This window comes from Cyrtonyx montezumae, unplaced genomic scaffold (assembly GCF_038088225.1).
Source record: "Cyrtonyx montezumae isolate F1298 unplaced genomic scaffold, pur_monq_1.0 scaffold_3, whole genome shotgun sequence".
Lineage (NCBI taxonomy): Eukaryota > Metazoa > Chordata > Aves > Galliformes > Odontophoridae > Cyrtonyx > Cyrtonyx montezumae.
The window spans coordinates 122,813,562-122,832,895 of record NW_027072034.1 but is presented as its reverse complement, the minus strand read 5'-3'; the positions used below and the strand labels follow the sequence as shown (position 1 = coordinate 122,832,895).

The following is a 19,334-nucleotide window of genomic DNA, read 5'->3' as shown; positions in this document are numbered from 1 at the left end:
AGAAGAAATACATCTTTCTTTGATGATTTATCTTTTGGATAGAATTAGAAAAGCTTTTGTGGAGACTTTAATAGTTTCATAAGCAGTCTTTAATAGCATAAACTGAGACTTCTTATTTTGCATGATTTTCTGACAGATGGATAGAGTGGTACTGTAGCTGTTCTGTCCCTTCCACTCACAGTGTTTCCAGAAAATGAACTGTTTTGTATGGAGTATGTTCACTGATACAGAGTTAATTCTCCTGCTGTTTATGACTTAGAGCAGAATACTGCTTGTTTTGCACTACAGTCATCAGTGTGCAGATGAATTCAGTTCTTCTGTCCTTTTTGAACACAGACGTTCTTCTGCACCAAGACTGTGTACTTTTGCTGGCCAATCACTAGGTGAAGAGAAATACCCACAATTGAATCCATTGACATGGAGGCCAAGATGGTTTCCCTGAGGATTATATCTGCAATTACAACTATAGCAATAGTGCCAAAGGCAAGACTTTCAAAACTAGCAGTAAGAAAGATAGTTCCATAGCGGATTGTTATTGCTGCTTGATTGGTTGGATGCATTCTCCTATAACAGAACAGAATTAGAAGTTACTGCTGCTTCTACTGTCACTGAAAATGACAACTAAATTTGGGAACCCTAGTGCCTTTTGTGACTTGTGGCTGACCTTGACATCAAATCTCATCTTAGATAGAGACCTTCCCATAAAATTCAGATCTAAATTACTCACTAGAAGATTACTCTTTTTCTTTTGCATCCACCAGTGTAGAACACAGTGCTGCACTTTCTCACTAGTGTGGATGGAGGTAGACAAAGCTCCCAGCTAGACCCTTAATGTAATTTAGGTATTATTTAAGCTGTTCCAGATAATCCCCAGAAGTGCTGAGTTGTCTGGAGCCCAATTATTTCACCCTTCATTTTCTGTCTTCTCCAGTAACATTGAAAATAAACAGGAGGATCTCTGTTGTTGAGTGGAATTCTGTCTTCAGAATTTGCAGCAGTTTATTTTCATGTGAGTGCCCTGAAGTCTGCAGCTGATGACCCCTGTCTGTTAATGCCCAGCCCAGAATTAGATAACTGTGGGCTATGCTGAATGTTTTCATTCACTCAGACTATCACATTAATCAACCGGGCTGAACATTCATTTTCTGTGTCATCTTAGAACAGGCAAGCTTTCTAGGAGAGATGGGTCATTTGAATTAACTTTTGATTGGAAGAGAGTTACCAGGAGCAGTCAGCATGGGTTCACCAGGGGGAGGTCATGCTCGACCAACCAGGTAGTCTTCTATGATGTCATTACTGGCTGGGTGGATGAGGGAGAGCAGTGGATGTAGTCTACCTTGATTTCAGCAAGGCATTTGACACTGTCTCCCACAGCATCCTTATAACAAAGCTGAGGAAGTGCGGAAAAGATGACTGGACAGTGAGGTGGGTTGAGAACTGGCTGACTGGCAGAGCTCAGAAGGTTGTGATCGGTGATGCAGAGTCCAGTTGGAGGCCTGTACTTAGCGGTGTTCCTCAGGGGTCAGTGCTGGCTCCGGTCCTGTTCAACATCTTCCTCAGTGACCTTGATGAGGGGATAGAGTCCACCCTCAGCAAGTTTGCTGATGACACAAAGCTAGGAGGAATGACTAGGCTGACATGCCGGAAGGCTGTGCTGCCATTCAGCAAGACCAGAACAAGCTGGAGAGCTGGGCAGAAAGGAAACAGATGAGATTTAACAAGAGCAAGTGTAGAGTCTTGCACCTAGGGAGGAACAACTGCATGCACCGGTACAGGTTGGGGGATGACCTGCTGGAGAGGAGCTCTGAGGAGAGGGACCTGGGTGTCCTGGTGGATGACAAGTTGGCCATGAGCAACTTGGCCAATGACGTCCTGGGATGCATTAAAAAGAGCATGACCAGCAGGTCAAGGGAGGTGATCCTCCCCCTCTCCTCTGCCCTGGTGAGACCTCACCTGGAGTACTGTGTCCAGTTCTGGGCTCGCCAGTACAAAAAAGACAGGGATCTCCTTGGAAGAGTCCAGCGGAGGGCTACAAAGATTACAAAGGGTGTGGAACACCTCCCTTATGAGGAAAGGCTGAGAGACCTGGGTCTGTTCAGCCTTGGAAAAAGAAAACTCAGAGGGGATGTGATTCACGTCTATAAATATCTAAGGAGTGGGAGGCAAAGGGATGAGGCTGGACTCTTCTCTGCAGTTTGTGGTGATAGGACAAGAGGAAATGGCCACAAACTGATGCACAGGAGGTTCACACAGATGTGTGTGGGAACTTCTTCCCAGTGCAGTGACGGAGCAGTGGCACAGCTGCGCAGAGAGGTGGTGGAGTCTCCTTCTCTGGAGACGTTCCAGACCCGCCTGGACGCCTACCTGTGCAACCTGGGCTAGGGAGCTGCTTTGGCAGGGGGCTGGACTCGATCATCTCTAGAGGTCCTTTCCAACCCCTATAATTCTTTGATTCTGTGGGTTGTTTTTTTTCCTTTTGTACTTATTGTATATAATGTAGCTGCAACTATTACAATTCAGTGACAAAGAATAAAAACTGTTGTTCTTCCACAGCATGTTTCTTTTTTTAAAAAATACAACCATACCCTTTAAGTCATTGAATCATTTAATATCTCATAAAAGTTTTGAGTATTTTTTCAGAATATCTGTCTGTGACACTGAGCTTTTACTTTATGTTAATGGAGAACTGTATGATTTTACTTTTATTCATTTGCCTAAAGAAAACAATGCACACTTAGTGTACTGAAAGTTACAACTTTTATATTTAAAAGCATAAAATCCAAAAAATAATTAATATTGCCTGATATACGATAATTTTAAATGAGAACAGATTTGAATTAGGCTCTACTAGATTTGATGCAGCAATCACATATGTCAGAATGACTGGAGAATATTGGCTTCCTTCTTGGATTTCAGCTTTAGAACTCAGCAACTGGCATAAGTTTCTAGAAGCACAAACATCAGTCACATTTGGTAAGAATTTAAGGCCTTGAAACTTTCCTGTTTATATATTCCCTATCATGAAAACTAGCTGTTTATCAGCCTCAAGCACAAGCACTACACACAAAAGTGTGAATATTTTGTATATAAACACTTGTGCATACTCCTTAATTCTTTTAACCCACCTGTTCAATGATTCCTTGGGTTTATTGCCATAAGACACCAGTATATGAGTTCTTACAACTTGCTAAGAATGACAGGCCTTTAAATCCGATATGTTTTATTTGCACTTAGCCTAGACTAGCTAACATTAACATTTGGTTTTTTCTCTGGGAAAAAAAAATCTGTAATTTCAAACACCTTTATTTTATTTAGAAATGGTACTATTTTCTATCAGTTTGGATAGCTTTTCAAAATGAGATAGGTTGTCTGCCCTAAATCTGGAGGAGTTCTAAATCTTCAAGGAATATTTAGAAGAATTTAAAGAATATCCTATAATCCCATTTAATCTAGGAAACAGGCTGCATCTGCAATGCAGAGTTGTTACCTCTGTGCCATGTTGGGAGGGAGAAAGCACAAGAAAGCCTTCTAACAAGCTTGAAAGTTTGGTGTTTTGTTTTGGAGCAAGGAACAAGAAACCCTCTAATTCTCAATTTACAACATCTTGTCACATCTATGTGGCCATAGACTGAAACTCTGAAAGCTCAGGCAACCTGCCCTTCAGGTTGTGAACATTCTACTGGAAAATTTTGCATGAGATCTTACTAACAATGCTTGTATCAGTAGGCCAGTATTTACTATAGGCTGCTTTGATGGAAAACTCTTAACAGGGTCTACAAATGGTAATGAAGAAAGACATCCCTAACAGTTTCTGCAGCTCCTGTTTAAGATGTATACTTTATTTCTTCTATGGATATTTTTGGATTCTGTGTCAAGTCCTTGATATTTATTTTACCCTTCTTCACTAATTTCAAGGCATTTAATCCATGATGCTTCCTCTCTGTGGATGTATTTATATACTGCAATCAAGTCACCTTCAGTCATATTTTCAAAAAGCTGCAGAAATTCATCTTTTATGTTTCTTATGATCCGGCTTCTTCTTCAGTTTTCCTGCTTGTTGTGATTTTTCACATTTTTCTACTTCTCAAAATCTTGAAACAATATGTTTGCTAGAACTGTGTGCAGCATTCAAGCTAATCTTGCCAGAAAAGGAAAGTCACCTGCTGCTTCTGCTCTTCTACTGTTGACTCTTTTGCGTAGTATTGCACTTGCAGTTCATGGTGTGTAGCTGATGACCTTAAATGCTCAGCAGGAAACACTGCCCAGGAAGGTATATTTCCTGATTCAGTAGATATTTAGAAATAGTCCAAGCTCTATTTTTTCAATCTGTGTGATTGGTTCCAGCTGACTCAGCTGACTGGGTGATTTCGCACTTTTTCTGTGACCAACTTGTTGCATTGTTTTTTACCATTATGATAATTCTTTTATCACCTGCTTACTCTATCAGTAGAAAAATAAAATTTCATATTCATAAAAACTGCAATATACCTTCAAAGAACTTTTGTGTGTTTCCCTGTTTTGGTTTTACCTGGCAGGTGGCTGAATACCACACAGTTGTTCTCTCGCTCCCCACTATATAGTCATAACTAATATCCTTTTCTATATATTTAAGTGTATATAACAGGAGATGCACTAGCAATTGTTCACCACCCTCTGACCAATGCCTGTCTGGTCCCTGACTAGCAGAAGAGAGTGAGGTGAACTCCCACCCCGCTTCAAAACTCCTTCTGCATGAGCTCATGTGTTATAGAATATCCCTTTGGCCAGTTTAAGTCAGCTGTCCTAAATCTGCTCCCTCTCAACTCCTTGGACCCTCACTGTGAGTGGCCTTGGGTCTGTACAACACTGCTTAGCAGCAGCTATAAACATCAGTGTGTCACCAACTTTGTTTTTCTCCTAGAACGAAAAACATAGCATCATATCAGGCAATCTAGAGAAAACAATTCCATCCAAGCTGATCCCTCATCAGCCAAATCTACAATCTAATCACAGGATGTATCTGGGTTTAGTCAGAAAGGTCAATTTTCCTTATGAATATGTGGCTTCACATTCATTATATTCCATATCATTTAAACCATCATTAATGCAAAGTGTTATGAGCTTTTCATTGTTTTATCTAGGTTTGATAAAAGGCAAATGGCTGATAGATACCACCTCCATCCTATATGGCCTTTTTTTGAGAAAGATTGGCATAACATTAGCCCTGTTCCAATCCTCTGGAATTTCCCTTGTGGTCTAAGATTTATTAAAAATGAACATCAATGAGCCAGAGATCTCATGATAAGTACAGTCTTCTTCCCTAGATTTTTGTAGATGACTGTGGTGACCTCTTTTACTAAAGAGATTAATGAAATTCAGTGTGTGGTACTGATTGCTACAATGACCTTTGATGAGCTGTCTTGTCTTCCTAAAGAATGTGTTAAGGGAGTGCATTTTTCAAAGTGAAGTAGTCAGAAGAAACGGAGTAATAAAGAAGCTTTTTACCTGTATGTATTAATCCAAGAAGTTGCATATATTTCAGCAGCTTTGTAAATGTATGATCTTGAATGCTTGGTTTAAGAAGTAGCTAGGAGCCAGGTACGGGGAGGTCAGGAGATTTCAGTACACACATTTGAACTGAGCAGAACTTTTTACCAAGCTGAAGTCCAGTGTCGTAATTCACAGGCTGTGCATTAGTTTCTTCATTTCAGCTGGATCCAAAGACAAAAATATTGAAGTCATCTTGAGAAAGTGTTTTACATACTTCTGACTTCCCTGAAATGAGAAAGCACTACAGAAAGAGCACTTCTGAGAGTTTTCAACTTACCTCTTCTCCAGCTGTGTATTCTTTAGTTCATGTTTTTAGGAAGTTTAGAAGCTCTAGAAAAAAAGAAAAATACAAAAACTAGTACAATCAGGTCATGTAAGAAACCTTTCCAAAGGAAAAACAGTGATACAGAATAGGATTTCAAATCATGCCAGTGTTTATAGAAAAAGAAATATATAAAGCAGTAAATGGAATAGGTGGCTTAGATTTGAATTAGATTATGGAGGTTAATCTGGATAATTTACAGGTGGAGAACTATATTGTCTTAAGACTTAACTCACTGTCTTTTAACTCATATCATCTGTCCATAGCTTTCCCATTTAAAAATCCCATTTCTTTTCAGCTTGCCTGTGCAGTTCCTTCTCTCCAGCCCCTTCCAGGTCATCAGTATGACTGCTGTGCTGCAAATTATCACAATTTGCCAATGTGGTTGAGTTTTCTTCCTATGAAAATAAAAGCACAGACTGGTTTGGTCCAGAACTGTTTTACATTACTTCTCATGAAGCTGGGGTGTGTGATAAGGCAGCTCCTGTAAGTTTAATGAAAACCGATGGCTGAATGAGGACAGAAACAGCTTCTTGCCCTGTTTAGGGAAATTCTTAAGTATGTGTAATGTTCTGACATGCTCTCTGTAGCCTGCTACTTGCTAACCAGTAGGTTTCTAGTTTCAAACCAACCAACCACATCGTGTAACGTCTCTTGTCTAATTGCAAATTTAGGAGATTTTGAAGACAGCAGCTGTATTGTGTGGAGTTTGTGATTTGGGGTCATGGAAAAGAACTGGAAGTAGTACCAGAGGATATAAATGGGGCAACATGAAAGCTGAATAGTGTTACAGAAAGCAAGAAGTGAGGGCATATGTCCACAGGAGATGAACAAACTAGATCGCATTAGTGTCACTGCAAAAGGAGCCATTTATTTATAATGTAGGTGTGATTGGTGCAAGGAAATTTTGTCTCAGGAGTTCCTTCCAGAGGAAAGGGGAAAGGGTGTAATAATCTATTGACTCCTGTGAGGTTCTGTTTGTGACTCTTGCAGATCACTGAGAAATAGAAATTTACTGTATATCTTCAGTAATGGAGTCTCTGAATTTACACGATAGTCTTTCACTGAAGGTGCAGAATTTCAGCAGATTTACCAGGAGCCATAGAGAATTCATTGTGTTTTGCCCCTCCTACTTACTGGTTTGTTAAATCTGCCTTTTCTGTCTTGTCATTGACTGAAAATTATTGGTAATTATAGCAAGGACTTTGTAGGTGCCAGATTTTTTATATAGCACTACATATAATGCAACACTGATCCTGACCAAAATCTGCACGCGTTACTTTAAGGGGAAAAAGTACCTTATATAAAGATGCTATTTTGGATACAAGTAAAAGTCTGTAATTGATTTGATTCTTAACTAGAGTTCTCTGCTATTTACTGGCCTTGTGGTTTTTTTTGTTTTTTTTTTTTTGACGTGTCCTGTAATTTCAACCCATAGCCTAAACTATTTGAGTCAGTTGCTTTTGGAAATAAGACACTTTCTTGGTAGTAGAAACTGCACTAATGAAGCATTTCAGTGCCCACACTTATTCAAGAGATGTCTTCAAATCATGCAGTGTACTGTGACTTCCTCTGTCCTATCACAAGATGACAAGGATTTGCTGTAGAGTGATTGCAATGCACGTGTAATTTTCTGCTAATTATAGAAGAGCTTTGTGATTTGACTTCTCACGGTGTCTGATAAGCCAAAAAAACACCTTTCAACTGTATTTCATTTCCTTTCAGTGTTGTACTTAGACGACTCACTAGAAGACTAGCCTCGTGACATGCTATAGTTAATAAGTTTTCCATGCTGTCAAAAGTAATAATATTAACGTGCCATTCAGTTAAATTAATTTTGTTTTGCGCACTGGCTTGCATAAACGTGAGTGACATTTAGAAATATGATCAGGCAAGAGCTGAGGAGAAGCCAAGTAGCAAAGCAGAGCAAGATGCAATCGTTAGAGCAGCTAGCTGCAATCATTTGTGGGTAGGCTGGGAGTCACACTCTGACATCATAGGCTGGTTTTCAGTATTTGCTTGGTTTTATTCATTCCTTCCTTTCTTGTTTACTTAAGAAATTTCTTTTGTCTTCTTTAATTAAGAACTCAGTACACTCAGCACAGTCTCTCATTTGGAAATGAAAGGGTGTGTTTCTGCTAATCTGATTTCAAGTGCCTTTAGCCACAGCTTTTTTCATTTGGAAAGATGGCAGCTGATTATAATGCTTTTAAACTGTTGACCATCAAGTGTGATTTTTTAAGTCTTTGCTCCTCTTTTTTCTCTGCTTAGAAGCAGTAATAGAAATACTGTCTCTAAACAGTTAAAAATTTGTTGAAGAGGACTAGAAGAAGGAAGCTGGTAGAGCCTGACTTGGTTATTTTTTTTTAACATTGACTGGTTCACATTATTACCCAAGTTGCTTTTGAGTCAGATTTATCACTGTGTTGGAGACTATTACATAACTGGGGCATGATAGAGAAATGCAACACACTACTACATGTATAGATATAGATAGGAAGGCAGAGATTTGTAAATAATTTGTATGTCAAGTAGTGCTGTTCAGAGAGGGGATAAAAAAGTTAGCTTTATTCCCATAGGAAGGAAGGCTTGTTTGTTCTCTTTAAGTAGAGGTAAAAATAGAGCTGTTGTATGAAAGTTGTATGACAAAGGAGTCAGAGAGTAGAACTGTAGTAGGAAAAGGAATATGCAATTAAAGCATTTCTTTTGGTTCTTCCATGCTCCTACTTTATACCTTGACTGTATCCCTACAGATACCACCTCCTGATACTTTTAATAAATTCACTTTATTTGAAAGAATGTTCCCTATCTACTCTAAAACTCCCTTTTAAAACTTACCTCCTGGACTTTAGCTTCTATTTCTGTTCACTGTTCAGCTAGCATCAGCCTCATTTACATCTCTTCTTTAGACTGTTGTCACTGCTAATCCCTTTTTCAACAGTATTCGAAGCAAGCCCTTTGGATCCCTGCCTCAAGAACCTTCTGTTTCTTTGAGATCTCCTGCTGTAACCTATTTGGCTTTGCTTTGCTTCTTAATTTACTTGCTATGTGGCTTGTAACTTAACACTTGCATTAACATGAGCTTCATTTTATGGCCAAGCTTGTACGTTTGAAGAGGGTATAACCCATGAAAGCATTTCTGAAATAATGTTAGTGAAGGCAATCAGGAGAAATCTTTGATCACAAATCTTATACTTTGAGAGACAAGTGGGTTATTCCTGCAAATAAAGATTGATCCTTGAATAAGGAGGCACATGGCAGAGCACTTGTCTGTTCACATTTGTATTATGTTAAAATACTTTATTCAAAAGTGCAGTAGGTGCAGTCATGAAGGTTTCTTCTCTGTCTCCAGAGGCATTTTGCACCTGTTTATTTCCAGCTGTATAACAGTGCGGCTGCTCCATTCATGGGCATAAAATCCTTTTAGACAGCAGGAGAATTATTCTGCTCATCCGATTAATGGTTTAGTTAAAATCCTTACATTTGTATTGACTGCATTTATAGTTAACGTTTCACAAGTCTGAAATATCTGTTTCTGTAATTAGACTTTTGCCTGACAAGGCTGGCAAGAATTCTGCCTTTCTTATTCACTCTCAGCGCTTTATCCCCAAACTTGTTCATTCATTTTGGGTATGTTGGTACCCTGAGTGCATCCATATTCATGTGAGAATCTCAAGAAGTGCTGTAATAATGTGCTGACAGATTAGCTCTGGCTTTTGTTTCTCTTTCCAGTTCTTCTGCTTTCTGTTTCACTACCTATTTCCAGACTATCTGTACTTGGGATTTTATATCCTTCTTGCTCACTTGCACTCCTTTGCCTAGTTATCTTAATATTGTTGGTTCATCAGTTCCCTGATTTGCAAGAGTAAGACCAGAATTTCTTCATACCTGATGTGGGTTTGAAGTCAATGCCTTTAGAGCTAGTAATGTTAAAGGTAGCTATTGTGGCAGTAAAATTTCAGTCTTAGAAAAAACAGGGTGGGGAGCAAAAAAAAAAAAAAAAAACCCCAAAGTATTTCATTTTTCAATATGATCTCTATTTGACCTGGAGGAACAATATATATTATACATACATAGATACATGTTGCTAACTCTTCCTACTTGGTCTTCTGGCAGCTGTAGTGAGGGCCAGTCCAAGCCATCCATTTCTGCATCTTTTAGGTTCTGATACTATTGTTGGTGTGATTCTTTTGTGATCAAATGCATTCACAATTTATTTGCCAGGGCAAGAGAACGTGTTGGATATTCGATCTCTTTATGTCAACAGAATAGCAGTGGCTTCAAAACTGTCCAAAGCCTGCTGAGGTGAGAATTGCAATTAGAGGTTCTGTCATTACTATTTACCTGGATTTCCTGAATTATGAAGAAGCTAATTTAGCTTATAATCCACCTTTGTGCTGTCCCTATTTTCTCCACAGAGTTTTAAAACATTTTGATTGGTGTGAAAACTGTATAATGAGCCCTGTTAGCTTGGTATTGCAAATATTGATTAGTGGGAGATTGTATTCTGGGTCTTCACCTAAAATCACATTCTGTTGTGTTTCTCTCAGGCTCAGGCAAATATCTACAATCAAAACTGGGTATTGAATTTAGAAACCCACTACAATGTGTTTATATCCTTCTTTCCACTAACTATTTTGAAGTCGTAGATCCAATTAAGAAAGAAAATACGATGCTGTGGTTTCTTTGGTATTGTTTTACCAAGAGAGCTGTGAGTGTCAACTTCCTCATAATACCATAGACAAAAATGTGGAGACTGCTTGTATTAAGAAGATAGATATCAGTGTTAAGAGATTCTGCAGTGTGAATGAGAGTAATCTGCATAAATAGCATTTTTCTCAGTAGCTTATTAGGAACGTGTGCTGTCAAGGCAGAAATGACTACTGACAAATACAAGAAGAAACATGAGACAGGCAGGAGTTAGAGTCTTCTCTAAAAAGACCAAGTTCTCAACAGGCCCTCAAATAGCCTTTTCTAAGCTGAAGAACTGTTACTAGTGCTGTCATTTACGTTCTGCTTCATTGCGTCCTCTTTAAATGGAATGAAGTTATGAAGTTGCTTAGATGGAGAGAGTCTATTGATTGGTGTTTAGGCATTATACATGAATAGGTTAATGTCTGTGAACCTCCCAGTTGGAAGTTTCTAACGCTAACTTACAGTTTCCATCAGAGATCAAAGTAATTTACTAACATAAATTATTTATACAGAGGACTGAAAGAAATTCATAATAACAATAAGGCACCTCCATGAGATAATCACCATACCAGAAGCACTCATCTGTACCTCATAGCCCTGCAGGGGTTTGTAATTATCTCCTGCAAACCACACCTCTAGTGATTGCTTTCTGTAGCTTCATTGCAATGCTGCCACTTGCAGTACTTTGCCTGACAAATATCTTTAAAATTACAAAAAGAAAAAGAAAACACACACAAACCAGCTTACGAATAAAAAACTTAGCAGCAAAGCAAAGAGGAAGATGTCAAAATGCAAAAAATATTCAAGAAATGTATTTATTACAGATCATAGGGACAGCAAAAAAAAATACTACATTTAAGCAGGTACCTATGCTTTCTCTTCAAGTTATTCACTGGAATGAGCCCATCATTTGCTGTCATTTCCCACCGCTTGCTGGTGATGTATGGAAAACTGTCTGTTTATGTGCTGCTGGCTTCTTTTCCATGCTTCACGCAGCTAAAATTACTTTAAAAGAGGCTAGAAATACATTAAATACTCTCATAAGAATACTTTCCTGTGTAGACAATTGCAGTATTTGCACAAAGCATGACCTGATTATAGATGGAGAAAAGCCAGTGAGAGGTGATGGTCATCATGGTAATAACTGCTTGTAAAATGCCTCCTCTGGACTTTACTGAGGCACACAGCTTAGGAAAAAACAAAACAAACAAAAAAAAACCTAATAAGATCTTTATAAATGTTAACAATCCTGACACATAACATTCTTACACAAATACAGGAGTACAACAACAAGAAAAAACAATCAAAGGATCAATTAGAAACATAGCATTAATTTAAAAATTCCTTCCAAAATAGATGCTTAGATATTGTGATAGTGGCACAATACATTTAGCATGTTTCTGTGCTACAACCAATGCACTGCCCAGTGAATCTAGGGATGAGGGCAGAGCCCTTTGGTTTCAGTTGATACATGAATACAAAGACATCTGAGATGGTGGGGCTAAGATGAGCTTTCAAATATCTCGTTTCAGTCTTACTCAGAGGCTAATGAATCAGCCAGGCTAATTAAAACTAAGTCTACCATGTAATAGAACAGGAATGCAAAGAATACAAGGTGGCTGGGTGAGTTGTTATCATGATAACACAAATCAATAAGCAATTGATTTCTTCCAGTCCGAACAAGCTGCAAGTGATAGATCAACTTCACCATTAGCTCAGACAAGAGCATTTCCCAAACTGAACGTCAGAGAAGCATGCTTTGCCATCACCCCATCATTGCATGCTCAGTTAGAGCAGATTGCAAAGCTGAAATCCGTATTTCCAGGATAAGAATACGTGTTGAGATTTATAGCAGCCTATAAAGATAGAGAGGAATAGTGAGTCCTTTCATAAAATGTAGTTCATGCTGTAAAAGACATCTTGGGTTATTTCAGGAATGAGCTAAAAATGTAAATTTTTGACATCAGGATCTCCCATCTACAGGAAGGGTCGTAAGGAGGGAACTACAGGGTCAGTACCAAGGAAGGTTATGGAGCAGATAATCTTCAGCGAGATCACATGGCATGTGTGGGACAAATGGGGGATTACACTCAGCCAGCATGGGTTCATGAAAGGCAGGTTGTGCTTTATCAACCTGATCTCCTTCTATGATCTAGTGACCCATCTGGTGGATGAGGGAAAAGCTATTGACATTGTCTACCTAGACTTCAGCAAAGCCTTTGACACTGTCTCCCACAATATTCTCTTGGAGAATCTGGCAGCCCGTGGCTTGGACAGGTACACTGTTTACTGGGTAAAGAACTGTCTGGAGGGCCAGGCCCAGAGAGTGGTGGTGAATGGAGTTGAATCTAGCTGCCAACCAGCCATGAGTGATGTTCCTCAGTGGTCAGTACTGGGACCTGTCCTGTTAAATATCTTTACTGATGACATGGATAAAGGCATTGAGTGCACACTCAGTAAGTTTGCAGATGACACCAACTTGGCTGGATGTGTCAAGGGTAGCAAGGCCCTACAGAGGGATCTGGACAGGCTGGATCGCTGGGTTGAAGCCAATGGGATGAGGTTCAACAAGATCAACTGCTGGGTTCTGCACTTTGGCCATAGCAACCCCAGGCAACGCTACAGGCTTGGGGCAGAATGGCTGGAATGCTGTATAGAGGAAACGAATCTGGGGGTATTGGTCAACACTCAGCTGAACATGAGCCAGCAGTGTGCCCAGGTGGCCAAAAAGGCCAATGGCATCCTGGCTTGTATCAAAAATAGTGTTGCCAGCAGGAGCAGGGAAGTAATTGTCCCTCTGTACTCAGCACTGGTGAGGCCACCCCTCGATTACTATGTTCAGTTTTGGGCCCCTCACTGCAAGAATGACATTGAGGCACTGGAGCATGTCCAGAGAAGGGCAGCTAAGCTGGTGAGGGGTTCTGGAGCACAAGTCTTATGAGTCGTGGCTGAGGGAGTTGGGATTCTTCAGTCTGGAGAAGAGGAGGCTCAGGGAAGACTTAATTGCTCTCTGTAATTACCTGAAGGGAGGTTGTAGTGAGCAGAGGGTCAGCCTCTTCTCTTGTGTAACTAGTGATAGGACAAGAAGGAATGGCCTCAAGTTGTGCCAGGGGAAGAGATTCAGGCTGGATATAGGAATTTCTACTTTTCCAAAAGAGTGGTGGAATGGTCTGCTGAGAGAGGCGGTGGAGTCACCGACCCTGGAGTTGTTCAAGGAATGTTTAGACATTTTGTTGAGGGACATGGTTTAGTGAGAACTATTGGTGATAGGTAGACAGTTGGATTGGATGATCTTGTAGGTCTTTTCCAACCTTGGTTATTTTATGATTCTATGATTCTATCTCTTCTTTTGATGAAAGTCATAACATCGCTATGGCCCATCTCAGGCAGGTGAAGGTTTTTAAGATACCCCTTCCCAATATCCTCATTTGAGTCTGAAGAGTCATAATGTACTTAACTGTTCCTCATGCAGAAACAGTGTTTTATCCTTCATCATTCATGCTGCTTTGTTTTGAAATCCTTCCCAATTAAACAGTATCTGTTTTGGATGTATGCCATAACCACGCCGGTTTTCAATACGTGGGCACATGGGCACATGTATTTGGCAGTATTTTATGTGTGATACATACATTGAACATCATGAGCTGTTTTGTTCTATTCCATCTGATCATTTTACAATTACACACAATTTTGTGTTTGTTCTGTATGTTTTCTCTCCATGGTGATCATGGAGCTGATTTTATGCATCTATTACAAGCGTTCCTCATTCCCAACTTGTAATAATCGGTTCAGAATCTATCACTTTATAGATATTACTTGGGGTTTGTTGTTGTTGTTTTTTTAAGTTTTGGCAAATTGAAAGGAACGATAACTTTATCACGCTAAGAAGTTTTTAAGATATAAGATTGCAGTCCTTCACCAAAAGCAGCATAAGCAGATTTTTGTATCCCCAAGGAAGTCTTCTCAGACAGACCTATGCACCTTTTTGACATGGGAGGGAGATGTAAACTTTGAAATATAGCTGAATATCTCACATGCATCCTTCAGATACACGTACTGAAGATCTTTATTCAAACCTGGACAAAAAAAAAAAAAGATTGTGTATAAGAGCTGTTGAAAGAAAATTGCAAGGAGAAAAAAAGTAGAATATATGCTTGCTATTCAGTAAGGATTTAATTTTCAAAAATGCTTCTGCAGACAGAGATATTTAGATACATATGCTACACAAATTGAAACAAATAACTATTTTAAGATTGCATATGCAATATTATCAGTAGAAAGAACTTGTAAAAACAGATGTCTAGTATTTGTAAAGCTAGACATCTATATCTAACTGCTACTGATGCTGAAAATTTGGCTCATTGTGTAAAGTTCAGATTCTCATAAATCACTTGCAAGCTTGAGCTCCCTTTAGAAAAGAATATTTTGATGCATTTTCCATGGTGGAGTCCTTAGGGAGTAAGCTGGCTCTTCTTTGTGAAATACCAACAACTACATCTGTGGGTCTATGGGTGGTTGTTTTCAGTGGCATTCCCACAGCTTTTTAGGTAAAGTTAAGCCTTTATGTCTCTTGTCACGGCACTCTGAACTTGGTCAGTTGCTATGTCCTTCTTGTATCTCTGGCATGGGGAAAAGGTGCATGATACTGCCTAAATTACTTAGTGTTGTAACCAAAAGCTTGAGTACACCCCCAGAACTTTTCAACAACCAACCTTTCAAGTTATTCCAATAAAGCACTGGAGCCACAGGGATTGACAGAAATGCACTTTATACTATACTTGCAGAATAAACTGTGGAAAGCAGAGACCATTGTCTCTGAAAAAGTGCTATCTGAAATGTCTTATCAGACTGTTGAGTATTGCGTGATTATTCTTGCCTCAACGCAAACCTGTTTGCTCCTCTAGAGATACCATTGTGCATGAAAGGAAGGAGGAGAGCAGCTCAGATCATCCCAATGACTATTTCTAAGCAGTAGTCTTGCTATTCTCCCTCTTTTGCATCTGCAAGTTTAAATCTACTTTTAAAACAAAGTTCCTGTAATTCTGCACAGCCTCTCTGCCTTTGCCAGAAACGTAAGGAAAGTACAAGCAATGAATTGCAATAGCTTGTGTTTGGCAGAATCGCAGATGATAAGCTGCAAGGCTGAAAACAACACCAGATCTTTCCAACCACTACTGATGTGAAGAAGGATGCATTGTGTGCTTTCCTTCCCTGTCTGCCTTCCTGGTTTGCCTGTCAGATAGGAGACATCTTTTTAGTACCCATTCCTTTGTGCTGTGCATTTATGTATGTTTTGCTTTTGTGACTAAGTGTGATGAGAAAGACCCACATTACTGTGCAACAGAAAATAGTCTAGTGGTTGTGTGTTCATGTTAATTGATGTCCACTGAAACACAAACCGGAAAAAATAATGCTTTGGTGATTTTAAAGAGCAAAAAGTATCTGTGGGAGTCTGATCGTCCAAGGTAAAGTGGTGGGCAGTGTAACTTGCTTTGCAGCCAGCACAGCTTGTCACTTGTGCCTGTACAGGGCAGTTGCTGCAAACTGTAGTTGTTGACGACAGACCTGAGGCTATCAAAGATTCAAGTACCTTGTGGTACCTCTGAGTATGCTGTGGCAGATCTCTTGTTAATTTGCATGTCCTGTCTTACAAAAGGAATTTGAATTGTAATCCTGCTAATTTTCTGTGGGATTTTCAAAATTATATTTTTAAAAGATTCAAAATGATTAGAAAAAGAAATAACGCTGTGCCTTGTTTGCTTTCACAGCAAGAAAAGCTGGGTGATATCTGCTTCTCCCTCCGTTATGTGCCTACTGCCGGCAAGCTGACTGTTGTCATTCTGGAGGCCAAGAACCTGAAGAAGATGGATGTCGGTGGTCTGTCAGGTACGTGCATGAAAATCTGCTTGTAGAGTTTTTCAGGATCATAAGGCAGGAAATCAGCTCATTTTCCTTTGGAGAGCTCTTTGTTGAGAGAGTAAGGGCTCTTGTTCACTATCTGAAAAATGCATTTTGTGTTTTCTGAAACTTAGGGCATGACTGAGTATATCAGAACTCATTCTAGCTTAAAAAGAGAAATTTCATTATATATTGCATTCCAGTCTGAGACAAGGTCTGAGAAGTTAAACAGTCAGATAGTGCTCTCTATACTTTCCTTCTCTCCTGTTACCTAGAGATAAATATGGACTATTCCGACAAGAAAAGAAAAACCTGACTACTATTCCTATTGTCTGTTTAATCTCATAAAATGTGAGCGTTTCCCTACAATGTTACTGATGGCAAACTCAACACAGGTCACTGCTGACTATTGGTTGAGGCGCTAGGATAATTGTTTCTGCATTTGAAGGGCTCAGGTGTGATTGCTCCCTTAAGCTGATTTAGGAGTATGCTGCATTAATATGTATAGCAGCAATCCCAGTGACAATCTTCCACTTGTGAGAGTTGATGAGGTTGATACCTCCCACCTACAGATGGTCCTTGCAGCCCTTCTTCATCATAAGGCCATGCAAGCAGTGAGTGGGATGAGGTATGCCATCCCCAGGGGAGGGTGTCGTCAGCTCAGGGCACTGAGGCTGTGTCGCAGGTCCTGCTGGAGCTCTGTACAGGATTCTGCTCTCCTCTGTGTCTTGAAATCTTGGACACAGATTACTGCCTGAATTTGCCAATTAACTGAGATCAAATTAAATAACAAGATGCTTCATAAGGAGAGGCCTTTGGAGGAGAAGTTTATTTTATATACCGTCTGTTAAAAAGACGTAGTTTTTACAGACCATTGAGAACGAGGATACTTCTATCACAGCTCTAGAATTTAACACTTGCAGCTGTCATTACCACATGGCCAATGTAATTGTTCATCTTGAAGTAGCAAGTGACAAACAATGATAAAGTGTTTCATTCAAAGTGGTTTTCATTTTCTCATAGTCTTAGCCCAAGGTAAGAGGTATATCTAAAATATAGATAAGAATAGAGGCCTGCTCACAATAAGCATGTAGGTTTCATTTACCGCCTTTGAGGAACAGTAACATGAGGGTCTTCACAAAGTGAAAGGATATGAAGTCTTTTGCTAGTAACCTTTATAGTATTTTACTTGCTTCTGAAGTCTTCTGCTGTACAGCAATAGACATCATAAAGTAAAAGACATGAAAATATTGTTGTAGTTGTTAGCTGAATCAAATCTAACTTTCTGAACACCCATTCTAAAATGTGAACACACCAGTATTTGTTTCCTTAGTGCTTACACTAAACCAATTGCAAATTAAAGTTCTTAAGCACTTTTCCTTTCTAATGGTTTCCTAACGAAAAATTACAACTTTAAAGCAAGGAAGTGTGATATTTTTATATATTTTTTTAAAACTAAAGTAGAAATCTATGAGTCAAAGCATCTATTCTTTTTTTCCAAATTTTGAATGAAGTGTGATGGAGAATGTCTACAAAACTCATAAGAAAGGAAAGGATCAGGGGAAGTACTAATAAACTGAAAACCTTCTACAAACTTCAGATGAAAAACATAATGCATTGTGTTGGAAATAACCATGAGGAAATGAATGTGCTATGTGCTGAAGTGCCAAAACAGAGTAAAGGACATTTAAATGCATTTCTGGGGAATTACCAGTTTTGTTCTCCTTTGTAGGGCCATACCACATTTGAAACACTGTGTTCTCTCAGAGACAAACAAACCCAATGGGATGCCATGGTTGTAGTAGGAATTCAGAAGTCCCTGACAGTGATAAACAGCAGCTAGTATGGTATTCCTGAGGCAGTAATTACAGATGGCTTAAAATGGATCCAGTATCTTTCATTAGGGAATTTATCTTTTGAATAAATTATGCAGAAATAACTTCTAAAATCCAGCTGAGATTCTGTTGTCATTATTCACGCTAAATAATACCTGCCTTCAGAGTATGGTACTGTTAAGTGCTTGTGAAGGTGACAGGATTTTATCTCAATTAGGGAACACTCTCCTCACTTCTTTGTTATTTTCTCTAGACACTAAAATTGCCTTTCGTTTTGCAAAACTGAAAGTTTCACATGGCAGCGGAGGTGGGAAAACGCTAACAATCAAATGTTGTCTCAGACTGAATGCTACGTATATGCTGAAGAGCACTTACTGTCACCAAAGGAAGACCATTAGCAAGAGGTGAAAATTATGTAGGTTTCATGGATGGAAAAAATAAATCAGAACTTTGACAAAAATCACCAGAAAGTCTCTCGCTTTTGAGCTTAGGATATTTAGAGTTTAGGTACTTTTCTGTTATTCTCTCTTGTTTTGGAGAATATACTGGAAAAGCAGAAAACAGGCAGTAGGAAATGGTTCCTCTTCCTCTTGCATCTAGCCTTTTTGCCTCTTAGTGGAGTTTATCCGCATTTCATGATGGAGGAGCACGGTCCTGGCTTCTGCAGGAGGTCTGCCAAGCATTCACAGCAAACAGCAGGCAGCTTTGCATTTTCCTTCTGGCTGCTGCCCTGAACATCTTGAGTATTACTGCTTATACTGAATATCTTCTTTGCTCTTCAGTGATGGGGAAAACTCTAGCAATTATATATCCGTTGTCCCAATAGAAAAAGTCAGTCACTGTAGCTCAACGGTCTTCTGAACTTCTTTTTAATAATTTATCAAAAACTGGAATGCATCCATAACTGTGATCAGTCGTACTTTAAAATATGCTTGTTTTTCAATGTGTTTGGTTATACTTCGTAGAAACAGAGCACAGTTAATTAAGTACTTACCAAAAGCAGGAGATAAAACCAAGTAGTTTTCTTAGCATTGTTCTAGTAGTGATACCTCAAT

General features: G+C 39.2%; 1 protein-coding gene across 2 annotated transcripts in view; it reads left to right on the top strand.

Moving 5' to 3' along the window:
- Window positions 1-19,334, top strand: part of SYT1 (synaptotagmin 1) — a 340,150-nt gene that overhangs the window by 271,802 nt on the left and 49,014 nt on the right. For both annotated transcript variants that reach the window (XM_065743252.1, XM_065743251.1), the window contains exon 9: window positions 16,315-16,432. In XM_065743252.1, coding sequence (XP_065599324.1) covers window positions 16,315-16,432 — 118 coding nt within the window. The remainder of the gene's footprint in view (window positions 1-16,314; window positions 16,433-19,334) is intronic.